Here is a 15,082-nt window from a genome sequence, read left to right on the forward strand (position 1 = left end):
ACACCCCTGCCCTAAATCTTTACATCTCATTTCCTAGCCCATGAAGCACATAGTTCTTTGAGGAGGCTGTCATATCTATTCTTGCCTAGTTTATAATGGCAGGGACTTGTGATTTCACATGTATATATGTAATCAAATTAGATTCTAACACACAAGAGGACTGAGGTGTTGTTGGGGGGGGCTTGGCAACAATCTGTGGCAGCTTGAGAGACAGAGAAGGGCGATTTTACTGTGCAATCTGTGATGAGTGTTAGAAATCACTAGCTTTGTTTACAACCTTTGGTGCTGTAAAGGGATTTTGAAACCCTCAGCTAAGAACTGCTGCAATTCTAATCCTATTGGTTTCAATATAAATAACATTATAGCAGCCTCCAATTTTCAATGAACACTAATGCAATCAGAATGGATGTCATTTGGTTGTTACTGATGAAGTTAGTAGCTTTTATAAAGTTTACAAAACCTAACAGACTTTTATAGTGTTTCTGAGACCTCTCCAGCTTGTTGCTCCATAAAAAGACTTTTGATACAATAAACTGCATGGGAAAGATAGAAACCCCCCCAGAAAGCAAAATGTAATGCAAGGTATTTACCACCAGATGGCACACTGGTACAGCTCCCTCCATTCAGGCACGGATTCCTCTCGCACGCGTCCGGGTATAAAACACAGCCAAGCTTCAATTCAGTCAGGCCAACAACTTCTGCAAAGCTGCTGCGTTTGTTCTGGAGTGGCAGTTCGTTGTTATTCAGGACAACTGAGTCCAGGCAGCCTTGAAAGCCACTCAGGACCTGCGTTGTCCTCTTGTCAGTCAGACTCCGGACATTATCTACTTGCACCTGGGCTCCAAAGTAGACAGAGCTATCGGTACTCAGCGCCTGGAAGTACAGGGGGGCCTTGCGCCGCTCCACGTAGCTATCATCCAGCGACAGGCTTGTGAAATTCCGATTCAGCTCCAGGAAGACCGAGTGCCAGCTCCCATCGTTCACAGCCCTGCCAGAAATTCCCAGGATTCCCGGACCACTTCCACAGTCCAACTGGAACCACAATTTGCCATCCACAATCTGTGAGGGGAGAACAACAATAAAAGAATACCCCAACAATGCTTCAACTGCTGAGCCTGCAACATTTCATAATGTGCTTCTGTAACACTGTCCTAGTACTGTGCACCAGCGCTGGAAAGCACTGTAGCGGCACTGTCAGAAATAAACATAGTAGAGCAAACAATCACCCACTCTCAACGTGCCCACATGCTCTCATTTGTACTAGCTCCAAGCGCCTAAATAAGTCTCATGCTAGAAGTGGGGGAGGAAGGAGAGCAGAAGCAGGCATAAGTGAGCATGAGCGGGTACTAGTGCATATGACCAGTCAGATGACTTTGGACAAGTCTTTTCGGGCATTTATAAATGTGCAGGGGAGGAGGGGGTGGCATGCTTGAATTACAGTGGCCACAGGAGGGAAGGCTATTGGTTCAAGAGCGCTGAGAGCTGCTCTAATTAAAGCATCCAGAGCGTCACATATATCAGCATGCCCAATGGCAGCAGGGGTGCTTTAACTAAAGCTTGTTGAACAGGCTGTAGTTAAAGCGCCCCCACTGCCATTTTTCAGTGCGGGACGCTGATACATGTGACACTGGAGTCTGCTGGAGTGTGGTAATTCCCACGCTTCAACAGACTCGATTAATCGCTGCCAGTGTACAGGCTCTCTATATCTCCCTGTGTCTCTGCTTCCTTTCCCTGAATTTGTTTCTCTTGACAGTTTTGTCTGAATGTGCCCAGGGACAAAAGCCAGTTTTCACAACACGTTGAGGCTATGTCTGTGCTTAGGGCAAAAGCACTTCAGTCTTAAATGAGGATTCCAGGCATTAGCGAATTAGAATATTTACTCGATTAGAAGATGAGGTCCTCTTCCCCCACTCTCCCCCCACCCTTTTCACATAGGGAAAAAAGCCTTTCACCTTACAATCGAGCATGAGGAAATGGGGGTAGGGAGAAGCGGGCAGCTGCTCCAGCTCCAGCCCCAAGTCAGGGTTGGGGGCCGGAACTGGAGCCACACCTGTCCACCCCTCCCCTCCCCACTGCTTGAGGACACCCCACCACTCCTGCCCATAACCCCCAACCCCCACCACCCCCCAGTGCTGCTTCTTCCTTTCTCTCCTTCTCTGCCACCCTGCACTTTACTTTTGCTCCATGCCAGCATGCTCGATCCCTGCTGCGGCCTGGGGCACAGAGCAGCCCTGTAGCAGCAATGGGGGACCTGAAGCTGCAAGTGGAGGAAGGGGAACAGAGAAAGGGGGAATAAGGACAGCCTGAGGCTGTGAGCAGTGGGCGGGGAGGGGGCAGGCAGTAGGGGGCAAGCTGCCTGCCTCTCACTGCCTACCCCACTGCCTGTCCTACCACATGCCCCAACTGTCTGTATCACTACTGCCCCCCTCATCACTCTTTCCCACCCCAATCTGCAGTAGTGGGGTGAGGAGGGATGAATTGAAGATGATCCTCCAGTCATTTGATTCCATACATGGAAAACTATAATAAATGTATAATGTTTGCATGCATAGAATCTAATTATTGGGGAATCATCTTCCATTCAGGATCATCTTGTATTCAGGTAAATATAGTATAAAGAAATTTATTTAAGCAAGCTTGCATTAGTGATGCTGCAGGATTCTGCATGGTTTTAGCTTACTGGACTAAGCCATTGGGATGCAGCACCTTCGTTGTTTTCTACAGGTTCAATCCCTTTTATTACTAAACAGTAAAACTTAACTTGACAGAGGTCAGCTATATCCTATGGAGTTGACAAGAAGTCTTCACTGAGCTCTGACTTTCCCCAGAACAATGCAAGAGCTATCACTAGCCTCTACTTGCCTGCCTTCCTTCATATTTACGCTGAGATCAACACTGTCATGTGAGAGAATTTAATGTAAATGTTTTCACAATGCAAAGGCCCACTCTTGTGTGGTTTCCATCTTCACCCACTTCAGGTAGCTGGGTATTTATTGAAAGTAAAATTATTATTACAATTTCTCTTGCTGCTTGCTCGCAAACTGGCAGAAGAGCACTATTTTAGAAAGCAGTAGGTATTGGAGAGGAACTCAAAAGACGGAGTTCAATTCCGGCTTCAGAATTCTTGTATGGACTTGCTGGAAGTCATTTAATCAACCCTGTCTCCGCAGATCTCAATACAGGCATACCTCGTTTTATTGCGCTTTGCAGATATTGCGCTTTTACAAATTGAAGGTTTGTGGCAACCCTGCATCGAGCAAGTCTATCGGTGCCATTTGGCTTAGATGATGGTTAGCATTTTTTAGCAATAAAGTATTTTTTAATTAAGGTATGTACATTGTTTTTTAGACATAATGCTATTGCACACTTAATAGACTACAGTATAGTGTAAACATAACTTTTATATGCACTGGGAAACCAAAAAATTTGTGTGACTCGCTTTATTGCAATATTCGCTTTATTGCGGTGGTCTGGAACCGAACCCGCACTATCTCCGAGGTATGCCTGTATGTAAAATATAGAGAATACATCACAAGGGAGAGAATATATGGTATAACTGTGAGGGACAGTGCAAGTATGTACATATGGAGAGACATGGAAATGTATGCTTTGGTTTCCCTAACCCCAAAGAGGGAATTTTTTAACAGCACTTTGAGGAAGATTAAATCCTTGGCTCCTCAAACAGAAAAGCTCAGAAAAGAGCAGGAAGGTTTGGTTCATAGGTGGCAGAAGGCTGGGGCTAATGGGGCTTGGACCACCCAAACATGGCTCTAGCATTACTGCCATGCCCCTCCATCACAGCACCATGCCCAGTAGCCCTGCCACATGCTCCTCCACTGTGTGGGAAGGAGGGGTGGGGGTCAGGTGGCCACCATGCACCGCCCCCCGAACGTCCTCCCCCCACCTCCAGCACTCCTTGCCCCCACAAATAATATTTTCTCCTGCTGCCTAAGGCTTGCTGCCTTGACTAACTGTTCACCCAAAGGTTTTGTACATCTCCAAAAGAACATGAAGACCTTTAAAGATACTTAATGTCCCCCTATTCTCTCCTCTTCCCCCTGCTCCTGAACATCCATGTAGACTTCAAGCATGGTGTCCTTTAGGGCTGTGCAAAATGGCACCGTTCTGTTTTGACTTGCATTTCAATGTTTTGATGGAACAGCGTTTTGTTTCGAATTTCATTTTTATTTGAAACTGTTGTTCCATTTCGTTTCAGCAAAACACTTTTGCTGTTTCAACACTGTTTCGGCGTTTTGCCCGTAGGCTATAATGGGGAAGCTTGAAACAGCCTATAGCTTTGTCATTTCTAGCCTTATTTGGATGAAACTTGTAGGAATGGTAGCCCCTTCTGAGGGCATGAAGCCTGCCAAGTCTCAAGGAGATAGGAGCAGGGGTTTCAGTGAAACTGCACCTCAAAGTTGTGAAAGCAAAGAACTCATGTCACGTGCGTGTTACACTACAGTGGGGTCAAATCTACTACTAGTCCCTCATGAGGCCACAAAGCAGCTAAGTTTCAAGGAGATTGGTGTAGGGGTTTGGGGGAAACTGCACCTCAAGCTGATGACAAGCAAACCTCATGAGATGAGTGACACTGTGTGTGTTAAGGCGCAGCAGGGTAAACGCTTCAGGCCTGCTAGCTCCTCCTGTGGCCATGAAGCCTGCCAGCTGTGAAGGGAATGTCTGGGTTCTGGGGCCCTGCACCTCTAGCTGCTGACAGGCAAAACTCAGGACATGGGCAGGTGACACTGTGTGTTAAGGTGTGCCCTCACTCAACTGACACCAAGGCAGAAAGCAGGGCAGCTCAAACAATGCTGTCTTTTCTGCAGTTTTTTCCACCCCTCCTCCAGAGCACTGGGATTGGAAGGGATCTCAGGGAAGGATCACAGTCACTGGCCAGCTACACAGCCAATAATGAGAGCACTCCTCCCCCCCGCCCACATCCTCCCTCTTCCCCCCGCCTCTCCTTACTTTTGCTTCCGTTTTCCTGAAGGCAAACCCAGCTTGAGCTTCGAAATGTTTTGACTTGCCTTGTTTTGTTTCAAGGGTGTTTTGAAGCTCTCAGTTTCCTTTTGATTTTGCTGTTTCAAGATTGAAACAAGTCAAAACAGTGTCGAAATAAAACTGCTGGTGAAATTTCACACAGCCCTAGTGTCCTTCTGCAACCTTTCCTCTTTGCATCAGTTAATATTGGCAGGAAACAGTATACATACTGTACTGTGTAATACACAAATACATGTGAATACATGAGAATACACATAATGCATATAAATGCATGTGAATAAATGTGAATTTACATGTATTCACATGTATTCATGTGTAATACATAAATACAGGTGTATCTAACTTTGCATCTTTTTTACATGTAGGTTAACTGGGCTGCAGACAGTTGCAAGAGAAATCACAGGTAGAGTTAACCAGAGAACCAAGAGCTTTGCCTCCTATTCCCCTGCTCTAGCAGTTCATCTATGGTTAGGGCAACACTTGCGGATGCTCGGCAGAGAGTTTGCAAGTTATATGGTGCTGGCTCCGCAACCCTAGTTTCAGTCATTACAACAGGGCCATCCAATGACGAGCACAGAAATCACTGGGTCACAGGGAAAGAACACAGCTCTCAGAGGCTGGAGAATGGCTACAGATAACTATATTCACTCATGTAAACGATGGCTGTAGTTGTCAACAGGATGTTGCACAATAGTGAATGAGAAATAGCACCTCCACCCATCCTTAAGGCTCTCATACTCTCAATGGTCCAGTTCTGAACAATGTAAGCACTGCTGCTTCACTCTAGGCACTAGAAAAATTCCTTGACTGTGTGTGTATCGCTTGGCTTTTCATGGTGCTTTAGCCCTTCATGTGCACTGGTACTTGAGTCTGCACTGAAGTGCAGTCTGAAGAATAACACAGATCTATCTGAGCTCTGTTCTTCCAGTCTCTCCCCTTTTATCAAGACTGGCCAGGTTGTAACTTTAAGTCTCCTCTAAGTCAATCCAGCCTAGTAATAGCTTCAAAATAATGTAATGGCTTCTGTTTTACCAATGGCAGTTGCTGGATGCTGGTGGCAGAGAACTGACTAAGCGTGCTCTATCCCACAGGGACTTGCTTAAATCAGTGGTAACCCTCCCATCACCCATCCAACCCATCTTTCTGCCTCCTTTGCACCACAGAAATGTGGCAGCAAGAAAGCATTTGACCACAGGAGTGTATCATTAACCACCCTTTATTTAATAACCACACTAGACCCCAGCAGCTTGACACAATTGAGGAAAAATAGGAAATACCTGATTTTAACACAAGTAGCCTAACTGATGGAGTTTAGGAATCTCAACTGTTATTTTCCACTCCCTACATGCAATAAAAAGGCTAAAAAGTATGTATAAGAATAAGTCTGGATTCACCTTTCATTAAAAAGTCTCATCTCAAGGGGCTTAAAACTTGGCTGTAAACAATATCCTTAGATTGAAACTGGTCCTGTTAAAGGCTCAGCTCAGGAGGTATCTTGATAAACAAGATGCCCCAAAGAACAGAGCTCATTGTTTTCAAATTAAGCAGTAGTTTATTTTTCCCATGCAACAAATGAGCACACTATTTTTGCAGGTACAAGTTAGGCCTGGTCTAAAACACAAAACATAAGGAAATAATATATGCCAACCTAAAAAACTTTGAAAAGTAGCTATTGCAGCAAAAATAGTAGGTACAACTCTTACTTTAAAGGTTTTTATTAAGGAGTCTAGTCTCTCATTTATTTTATATACATAAAACTCCCATAAGACTCATTATATTCCAAAGGACCCACTACATGCATACCTATTACCAGAATCCACATAACATGTTTTCCCAATTATCGACCTAAATAAATATAGCACCATACACAAACACTCAGGATAAATATTATATAGCTCATGTCTGGGAAACAATATTTTAAAGATTTTTATAGTGTATTTTGATACTTTACATAGCTTCCTTCTAATTTTTTATACTAATATCTTTACTGATTACCACAAATCTTCAATATCATCTGAAATTTCATGCCCACAACACCCAAAACACTCAGGGCTAGACTGGTCAAGAGGTTAGCTAGTTCAGCTAGGCTTAACTGAAATCCCTACTCTGCCACAGGCTTCCTGTATGAGCCTGAGTGAGTTACTTAGTGTTTCTGTGCTTCTGTTCTCCATCTGTAAAATAAGGACAAGAGCAAAGCGAGGCTAAATACATTCAAGACTGTGAAATGCACAAAGAACACCATGAGGGCAGCCATAAAAACATGTTAATTAGTTAGATAGTTACTGACCAGGCAAGGACGTTTGGGGCTGCAAAAGCAGGAGTGGGAAAGGGCCAAAAGGAGAAGCTGTGTCTCCACTTACCTTACCTAGGGTATGGAAACATGAATAAGTCACTGTCAGGTTAGCTGGGTTGTGAATTTACGCTATGTCAGAGACCCTGAGATGTTTGCCCCAGGGGCCAACGAGCACTTGTTAGCACTCTCTTACCCTAGAGAGAGTGTGAGGTAGCTTGCCTCTCAGAGGCAGTAGGGTGAGCGACCCCCTTCTTATTGTGGGTTGAGTGCACGCTTGGGCAGTGACTGTGGAGTTGGGCTACTATACTGTAAATCTGCACCCTGGCTTACCTCACAATGACTGTTTTCTGTACCCGTGCCTTTACTGGATGATGAAGCAAGTGTTGCCACACTCATATGTCGGAGGCATAAGGGCCAGAGAGCCAGCAACAGGTAGAATAGTCTATGTCAATATAACCTTGGGCTCCCAAGGAAGGGCCACAAGGGCATTCATAGATGATGTAGTTGGCCATCTAAGCTGGATACTGGACAGAGTGCCTAGACAGGTGGCAGGCAGAAGAGGAAATGACTCTCTTTTATGAGAGGAAAAACTCTATCCCCCACCCTCAGGGCAAGCAGGGAGCACAACACAAATTGCAGGTCTCTGGGTCACAATCAATCTCTGTTGTTTTCCTATAGCCTTGTAGCTCAGGGATGCCCTGTGCTCAGGGCAGGCTTGTCCAAGTTGCAGAATGTCCTCAGTTTTGAGAAATACGGGAAACAAGAAGTTAAAGCTTTGACTGAAGAAAGTCAATGTTAGCAAACATTTGAAAAAAATATTAAAGGCTGATGATCATGCCCAGTCCCTGTACCTTTCCACATATACAGCTCTTAGCCCTTCACATAATCCTCTTGACCTCAATGGAATAATTGGCTTGAATTGAGGTTCCAGAAATCAACTCAAGATTGAGCTTCTGGTGCTCATTTTTCCAACTGAAATTAAATCAAAGGACAGAAGGCTCAGTTCTCTCTGCCAGCACAGCAGAGAAAGGTGCAAAATTTACCATCCAATGACAGTACAGCGGAAGCCAATTACAATGTCCACAGGTCATGCAGGCAGCCACTTATACTATGTAAATCCTATTAACTTTTCTATTAAAGACACTGCTAAACGAACTAAAGAGTGCCAGCTAGATGATCTTGGAACAGTGGCTCAGTTGTGTGCACCTCATTAAGGCTTGTTACTTTGTTACTTCATGAGGTGTGATGACTACTTCCACCTCATTAAGGCTTGTTATTTTGTTATTCAGAATACAACTGATCAATCTATCCACTTATTCCCATGCCGGTCCTGTGCAGCAGAATCTGTGCTAGTGTAATGGCTGGGAAAGAAACTCAGCCTCAAGGCTTGCAAGATTAGCAAAATGCTACATATATTGGACATTTTCTTAGGTGCTAAACAAGCCTGCTATACATGATTTAGACTGCATGGTCTAACACAAGTGGCAAGTGTGGGGTAACACAAGTAGAGATCCACCTCACACAATTTAAAGAAGTATGATAAGATTCATGCTAGGGAAAAGGTATCTCTTTAAACAGGTAATTTCTAAATAGCCTGAAGCTTCCTGCCTAAGAATACACTCTGGACATATTTGCAATACCTTTCATTACAGCTGCATGAGCTATAATACCAGTTTCTATTTGGATGTGTACCATAGCATACTATTATATATAACTTATCAAATATATGAAACGGGCAGAGAGGTATAGAGAAGGCTCCAAAGAGTGATGCAATCTGGTGCATTTTGATTGTTTCATTAAAAAAGCAAGAGGAACTGAATGAATATTGTAAATTATATAAGAATACTAGCTTGGCTAAAATGCTTGGATAACATCCACAATTGTATATCAACATAGGTAATAAAATGATCAAACAGTCCTTCTGAGACCACCGTAGGCTCACACGGTCCATCTGCAGTCACACACCATGGATACAATATGTTGCCTACTGATCTATCTAGGGAAATATTTTGTTAGTGGGATTACATTTCAGGTTTGTTTGTGTAAAACAGTATATTTAATTAAAATATTACTTGCTTGAACTCCAGCTGTACCTGGGATCATATCCAAGCTTCCATCTTATCTGTTATAAGCCATGCAGTAGTAATACATTAAAATGTATAAAATACACTTACCGAAACCATGCAGTTTCATATTGACTGTCTGGACTGAAGAACATATGTTCACATTTTACAGTTTAACAGCTACATTTTCTTCATGAAGGGAAAGCCAGTCTTTATTTCCACTCCCCACCATTAATTTTACAGAGCAAATGGGACTTACATTTTACTGTTTGTCAGAGCAAAGTAAATTAGGATTTTCAGCCAAAATGGTGTAATCCTGTTAAGAGTTCTTAATTTATATTCTCTTTATTGACAGTTATTATACTAGAGAAGGGAAACAGTGATACAATGTCCTGCATGTGCCAGGGAGAATATAATTGAACTATATCTCGTTCTGCCTCAAACTGTCTCATAAGCAAGAGGCACATTTTTAAAAAATTACTTATAGAGCAGCTGATCTCTTTCAATCAATGGATGAATTGCTTCATTTGCAATAACTGAATAAATAAGATCCTCATTATCTCAACCTATTTTAACTAGTAGGTCTTCAATGGGATGGTAGACAAGCACTTGTTCTGTGGAATTGAGTATTCGTCCAAAAAGGACTGTGTTAGGAATATGAAGATATTCCCATCCCTTGAGTTATCATAAATGTATGAGCTTCCAAAAGTAAGCTGGTTGTTTAAACATTAAGGACCATGCTGTGGCATCAATTATTAAATAAATTACAGTAGGAAAGAAGAGGGTTTGCTTAAAAAAAATGTGTATGGCACAACATACCCTATCTTTTGTCCTCAATAGACACTCTCACACATGGTAGCTATGACATACTTGCATTTTCTACTCTCATTTAGGGCACTTAAGCATGTGCTTACTTGTAAATACATATAGAGCCCTAACTGATTTCACACGCATGAAGTTAAGCAAATATTTATAGTACTTTACTGAACTGGGGTCTGAGCAATTAGCACAGCACAGGGTCACTTCCCCATCTCCATCTCTGGAAGCATTCTCTATATACAAAGGGCTTAGTCCATCTGTCTGTGTGCCTGTTTGTCTGTAATGCTTTTTAAATGTGAATAGCTTGAAAACTGTGAGACAACATTTATGTCTTCAGAGAAGTGTCTTTGCTAAACCTTAGCATTTGTTTAGTGACCATGTCAGGATGAACCCAACTTCCAGAATTGGGAAAAAACATCAGGAGCCAGGGCTGTTTCTACTGAACTCCTCCCAGAAGGGTGCCCGGAGCCTGGCACTGCGGGGAGGGCAGAGGGAGGAGCCAGCTGAGGAACAGCAGGAGCCAGGCAGAAGCATGAGGCAGTGGGCAAGCAGTGGTGGCCCTGTCCTGAGCTACAAGCAGGGAAGGAGGTACCCGGGGGCAGCAAAGTCCCAGGGTGTGGGTGGGTGTTGCAAGGCACAGAGCTCACCTGCCCTTGCCCTTGCCCTTGCCCTTGCAGCAAAGAGACAAGCAGGCGGTGGTTGGGTGGCAGCATGGACAGGTCCACCTTCAGCCCACTGGACGAGAGCAAGTGCAGGGAGGGACTGTTATCTTCAAATGTTCAGCTTATTTTATTTAAGTTTGATAAACATTTAATTTATTTAATAAATATAAAAAGTAAAATCGACCTGTTTGTTTTTGTTATTTGAAATTCATCCATCATTCTTGACAGGCAATTCAGTCATATTTAACTTAAATGAAAGCAGTATTCAAATAATAATAATCTCACATTTACAGACTTCCAATTTATCCATCTAGACCAAGGATTGGCAATCATTTGCCACCGGGGGAGACTGCTTACAAGCCAGCCCCACCGTGGACCACACCCCTGCACCTCCTGGCAAACAACACACACTGAAAAGGGAATAGATAGAAAAGTTCAGGGACTAGGGCCCTGAGGATGATCTGCCTGCTGCAGCACAAAAGATACACTGAATTTGGAGGGCAACAGGACTCTGGGGATACCACCTCAGCTGCTGTGGCTGAAGCATGCTGCCAATTACATGAGCTGCCACAGGCCAGATTCACTCTACTCACAGGTCACATCCTGCCCATGGGCTGTAGGTTGCCAACCCCTGATCTAAACTGTTCATATGGCCTAGATTTCCTGAATACCTGACTGTTTCACAGTCATTTAATGTGTTTATCTTCAGATCACCCTGAGGGAGAGGTTTGGAGGGGGAGAAGAAACCAAGTACTTATTATCCCTGATAAGGAAATCAAAGTTTGCAAAAACTAAAGATAAAATTTTAGAAAACATCAAAAGGACAAAGGAGATGAGGACTTTTTCAAAAGTGACTTAGGTATTTAAGTTTCTAAAGGACTCAAGGTACTTTGGAAAATGTTATCACAAAGTATATTGCTCACAATTATGTAGAAAGTCTAGAAAAGAACAAAGAATTGAGCCCACGAGTCTTCAGATAACAGATGAATCCCTGGACCGTATTTCTCCATCTGTTACAATTCTCTAAGGTGCCTATCTCCATATTTGAGCTACTATTGGTAAAGGGAAATAAATGTGTTTATCAAGGTTGATAGATGCCATATGAATGTGGGAATCTCCATCAATTATTGCGCATATAAGTTCGGTTGGCAGCATCTCCTTTTACCTGACACTTCTCCTAAGATTTTGTTTTCAACTGCTTATAATTTTGCCAAACTTCCATTTTAAGGATGGAGATTTCTGGGGCATTTCTGCTCTAAGGCAGATTTTTTTTTTTGAAGAGTTTCAGCCAAAATCTTAGAAAAGTAGGGCTGGAAGGAACCTCCAGAGGTCATCTAATCCAACTCCTCTACCAGAGGGAGGATTATCCCTATCCAAACTATCCTATACAAATCCACTGTCCAACCTATTTGCAAAACTACACAGTCAACCTAACACAATCACAAGACATAACACCTTAAGCTGCCACAGGTAAAGCAAGGGGACCACACTAGGCAATATCCTGCTGATGTAAAGCTTGTTAATATGAGCTCAAGAGATCCCAGGAGAAGGTCACAGGTGGAGGGCCATGCCCTTCCCCCCCCCCAACCCAGCCTGTACCGATGTGACCATGGGGTAAAATCCTTTCCTGACCCCAAATATGGTGATCAGTCTGACCCTGAGCAGAGGGGTGCAACCCTCTATTCAGAAACATTCAGGCTTAAGTCCTGCTAGGAGAAGGTATGAATACTGCAGTCAAAATCCCTAGGCTTGGCTGTAGCAAAACCCCACTGCTTCTGAAAAAGGTGAACCCCATCTTCCTAACACAGATAATAACAGAAGGGGAAAAATAATTCCTTCCTGGTTCCAGAAGGTAAGTAGCAAAGCCCACAATCATGGGAAATATCCATAATAGAGCATAGGCATAGCTACTCCTGGATTATCCCTGGACACTACTTTTGCAGCCTCTTCTTAAACACAATGGTTCAATTATTTCCTCACAAGTAGCACATTGTTTTGCCCAGGTTAAAATATTCTGATAATCTTTTCTTTGAAATTTTCTAGAACCTGCCTGCTTTTGATAAGACAGTTGACACTTGGCAAGTGGTGATCTCTGTCAGTGGTGGGGTTTTTTTGCCATTCCCCTAGAACTCCACATGCATTTGATCAAGTATTAAACTGATGACAAACTACACTTTATGGATGTTAAATAGAGATCTCTTTAATTTCAGGAGCAAAAAGCAATATCACCCTCACTTCATGAACACACTGAAGACTCACGCAGATTCAAGTGCTAATCAGACTGCACATGTAGTGTACAAAGAGTATGCTGCAAGTCCAGGACACAAGGGTAAAACTGGACTTCTAGAATGGTTGCTCTCAAATGCTTCAAGCCAGCTACTCGGCCAGGCACTGAAACTTAGAGTAAGAAGCCTGTCTCACTAATGGCATCTAGGGAGCGTGAAGGAGCATCCAACAGATTTGGATGTATAGGACAAAAATTAGGCAAGAGGCAGGAAAACAGCAGGCTGGGGGTGTGTCTACACATGATGCTAGGTCACTGTAGCAATGTGCCATGGCAACATAGCATCCGCAGGAATCTACATGTGACCAGCAACTACTTCACTGTAGTGACATGTTCCCTGGTATAGCGTGCTGCTATGGCTAAGTAGCTGCTAAAAATAACCACACACCACACATATGCCACAGTACGGGCTCTTACTGCACCATGATTTAGTACTTTCAAAAGGAAGTACTAACACACAGTGCAGTAACAACACTGTCATAGTGACGTGTAGATGTGCCCTGGGAGTAGGGTACTGTTGAGGCTGGGGCATGATGTGGAAAATGAAACTGGCTGACTGGACTAGGATGTAGGGTTGGGCCTTGGGAAGGAAAGGCAGATTAGATGAGGAGCCATAAGGGAGTTAATTGTATTAGCTAGTTAATGAGACTGGAGACTAGGAGTTGATATGAGAGGAGCTGGGATTCTTGGTTAAGGAGACTGGAACTTACTGGACAGAATTTGACATAGGAAGGAGGACATCTGTAACCACCTGGGCAGGGAGACGGGGGCTCAGTGAAGGAGAGGCAACCTGTGCAACCTGCTATTTTGTTTTAGAAGTAGAAAGATCTGTGGTGAGTCGGGCAGAGATAGCAGGAAGATGAAGAGGATTTCTTGGTTAAGTGAGTTGAACACTGCCAAAGAGAACTGTGGTCTATACTTGAGCACTCACAGTGGCGGCTGAAGTGAATTAGAGTTATGCTTTCAACATCTGAGATGCTATGTAATGCTAAATATTCTGAAATAATGCAAAGATCTGAAAGATTAGGACCTATATGTCTTGTATTGGGTACCCAGAATCAGTGGAATTTATGTACTTCAATCACTGTGTGTCGGTTCCCTACCTGTAAAATGGGAATAATGCCATGACTCACTTCACATGCTTGTTCTAAAATAAATGAACTAATCTTTATGAAGCACTTCAGTATCATAGTGATCATTGCTGGAGAACAGCTCTTAAGGAAATCATTAATTCCATCTCCAAACCAGGGTTTGAACAGGTTGGAGATACACATTGAACAAGGCAAAGAAAACAAAGTAATGAACAACATCTTATTCATTCATTACCACCCCTTCTACGAATACTGAACTGAACAAGATCAGTGATCTGTGGGAGAAAAACAGTACGTGCACGTGTAATTAAGACAGTGGCATCCTACTCACATGCAAAGATCATGACAGAGATTGTATGACATAGTTGTTTGCAGGGTCAGGGGAAGATCCCCCCAGAAGGGCCTTCCAGGCCAAAGTTCAGATTAAATTTGCATTGTAGTACTTTAAACTGATCATTTCCCAATTTTTGAGTGCCTGATTTTGGAAACTGAACAATGTTTTCTTGATGGAGCTCTTCATGTGAGTTTATTTGAGAATATATACTACTACACTGCGGAGCATTCCACCTCTGGAGGGAAACATAGCAGCTGCTATATTAATCCAGTATCATTATGCAACACTTCAAAATGTGTGTGCACACATTCACCACCCCCCAAAAAATTAAGAATCCAGTCCAAAATTGTATGCAGTTAAGTAATTCAAATTGAATTTGAATTTCTTTTCCAGACTATAGGTTTAGTGCCAAGCAATTTTTTTCAATGACCACAAGTGACCATGACTTCAATTTTAGATGCCCTTTATAGTTTAAAATCAATCAATAAATAATGCTTTATTTCTTTTAAATATCTCTAAAGATTTTATTTACTGC

General features: G+C 43.0%; 1 protein-coding gene across 5 annotated transcripts in view; it reads right to left on the reverse strand.

The window, feature by feature from the left end:
- Window positions 1-15,082, reverse strand: part of FAT3 (FAT atypical cadherin 3) — a 661,489-nt gene that overhangs the window by 44,418 nt on the left and 601,989 nt on the right. For all 5 annotated transcript variants that reach the window (XM_090030588.1, XM_090030587.1, XM_090030584.1 and 2 more), the window contains exon 22: window positions 591-1,059. In XM_090030588.1, coding sequence (XP_089886714.1) covers window positions 591-1,059 — 469 coding nt within the window. The remainder of the gene's footprint in view (window positions 1-590; window positions 1,060-15,082) is intronic.

This window comes from Crocodylus siamensis, chromosome 1 (genome assembly GCF_052110815.1).
Source record: "Crocodylus siamensis isolate JL-2025a chromosome 1, ASM5211081v1, whole genome shotgun sequence".
NCBI classification, from domain to species: domain Eukaryota; kingdom Metazoa; phylum Chordata; order Crocodylia; family Crocodylidae; genus Crocodylus; species Crocodylus siamensis.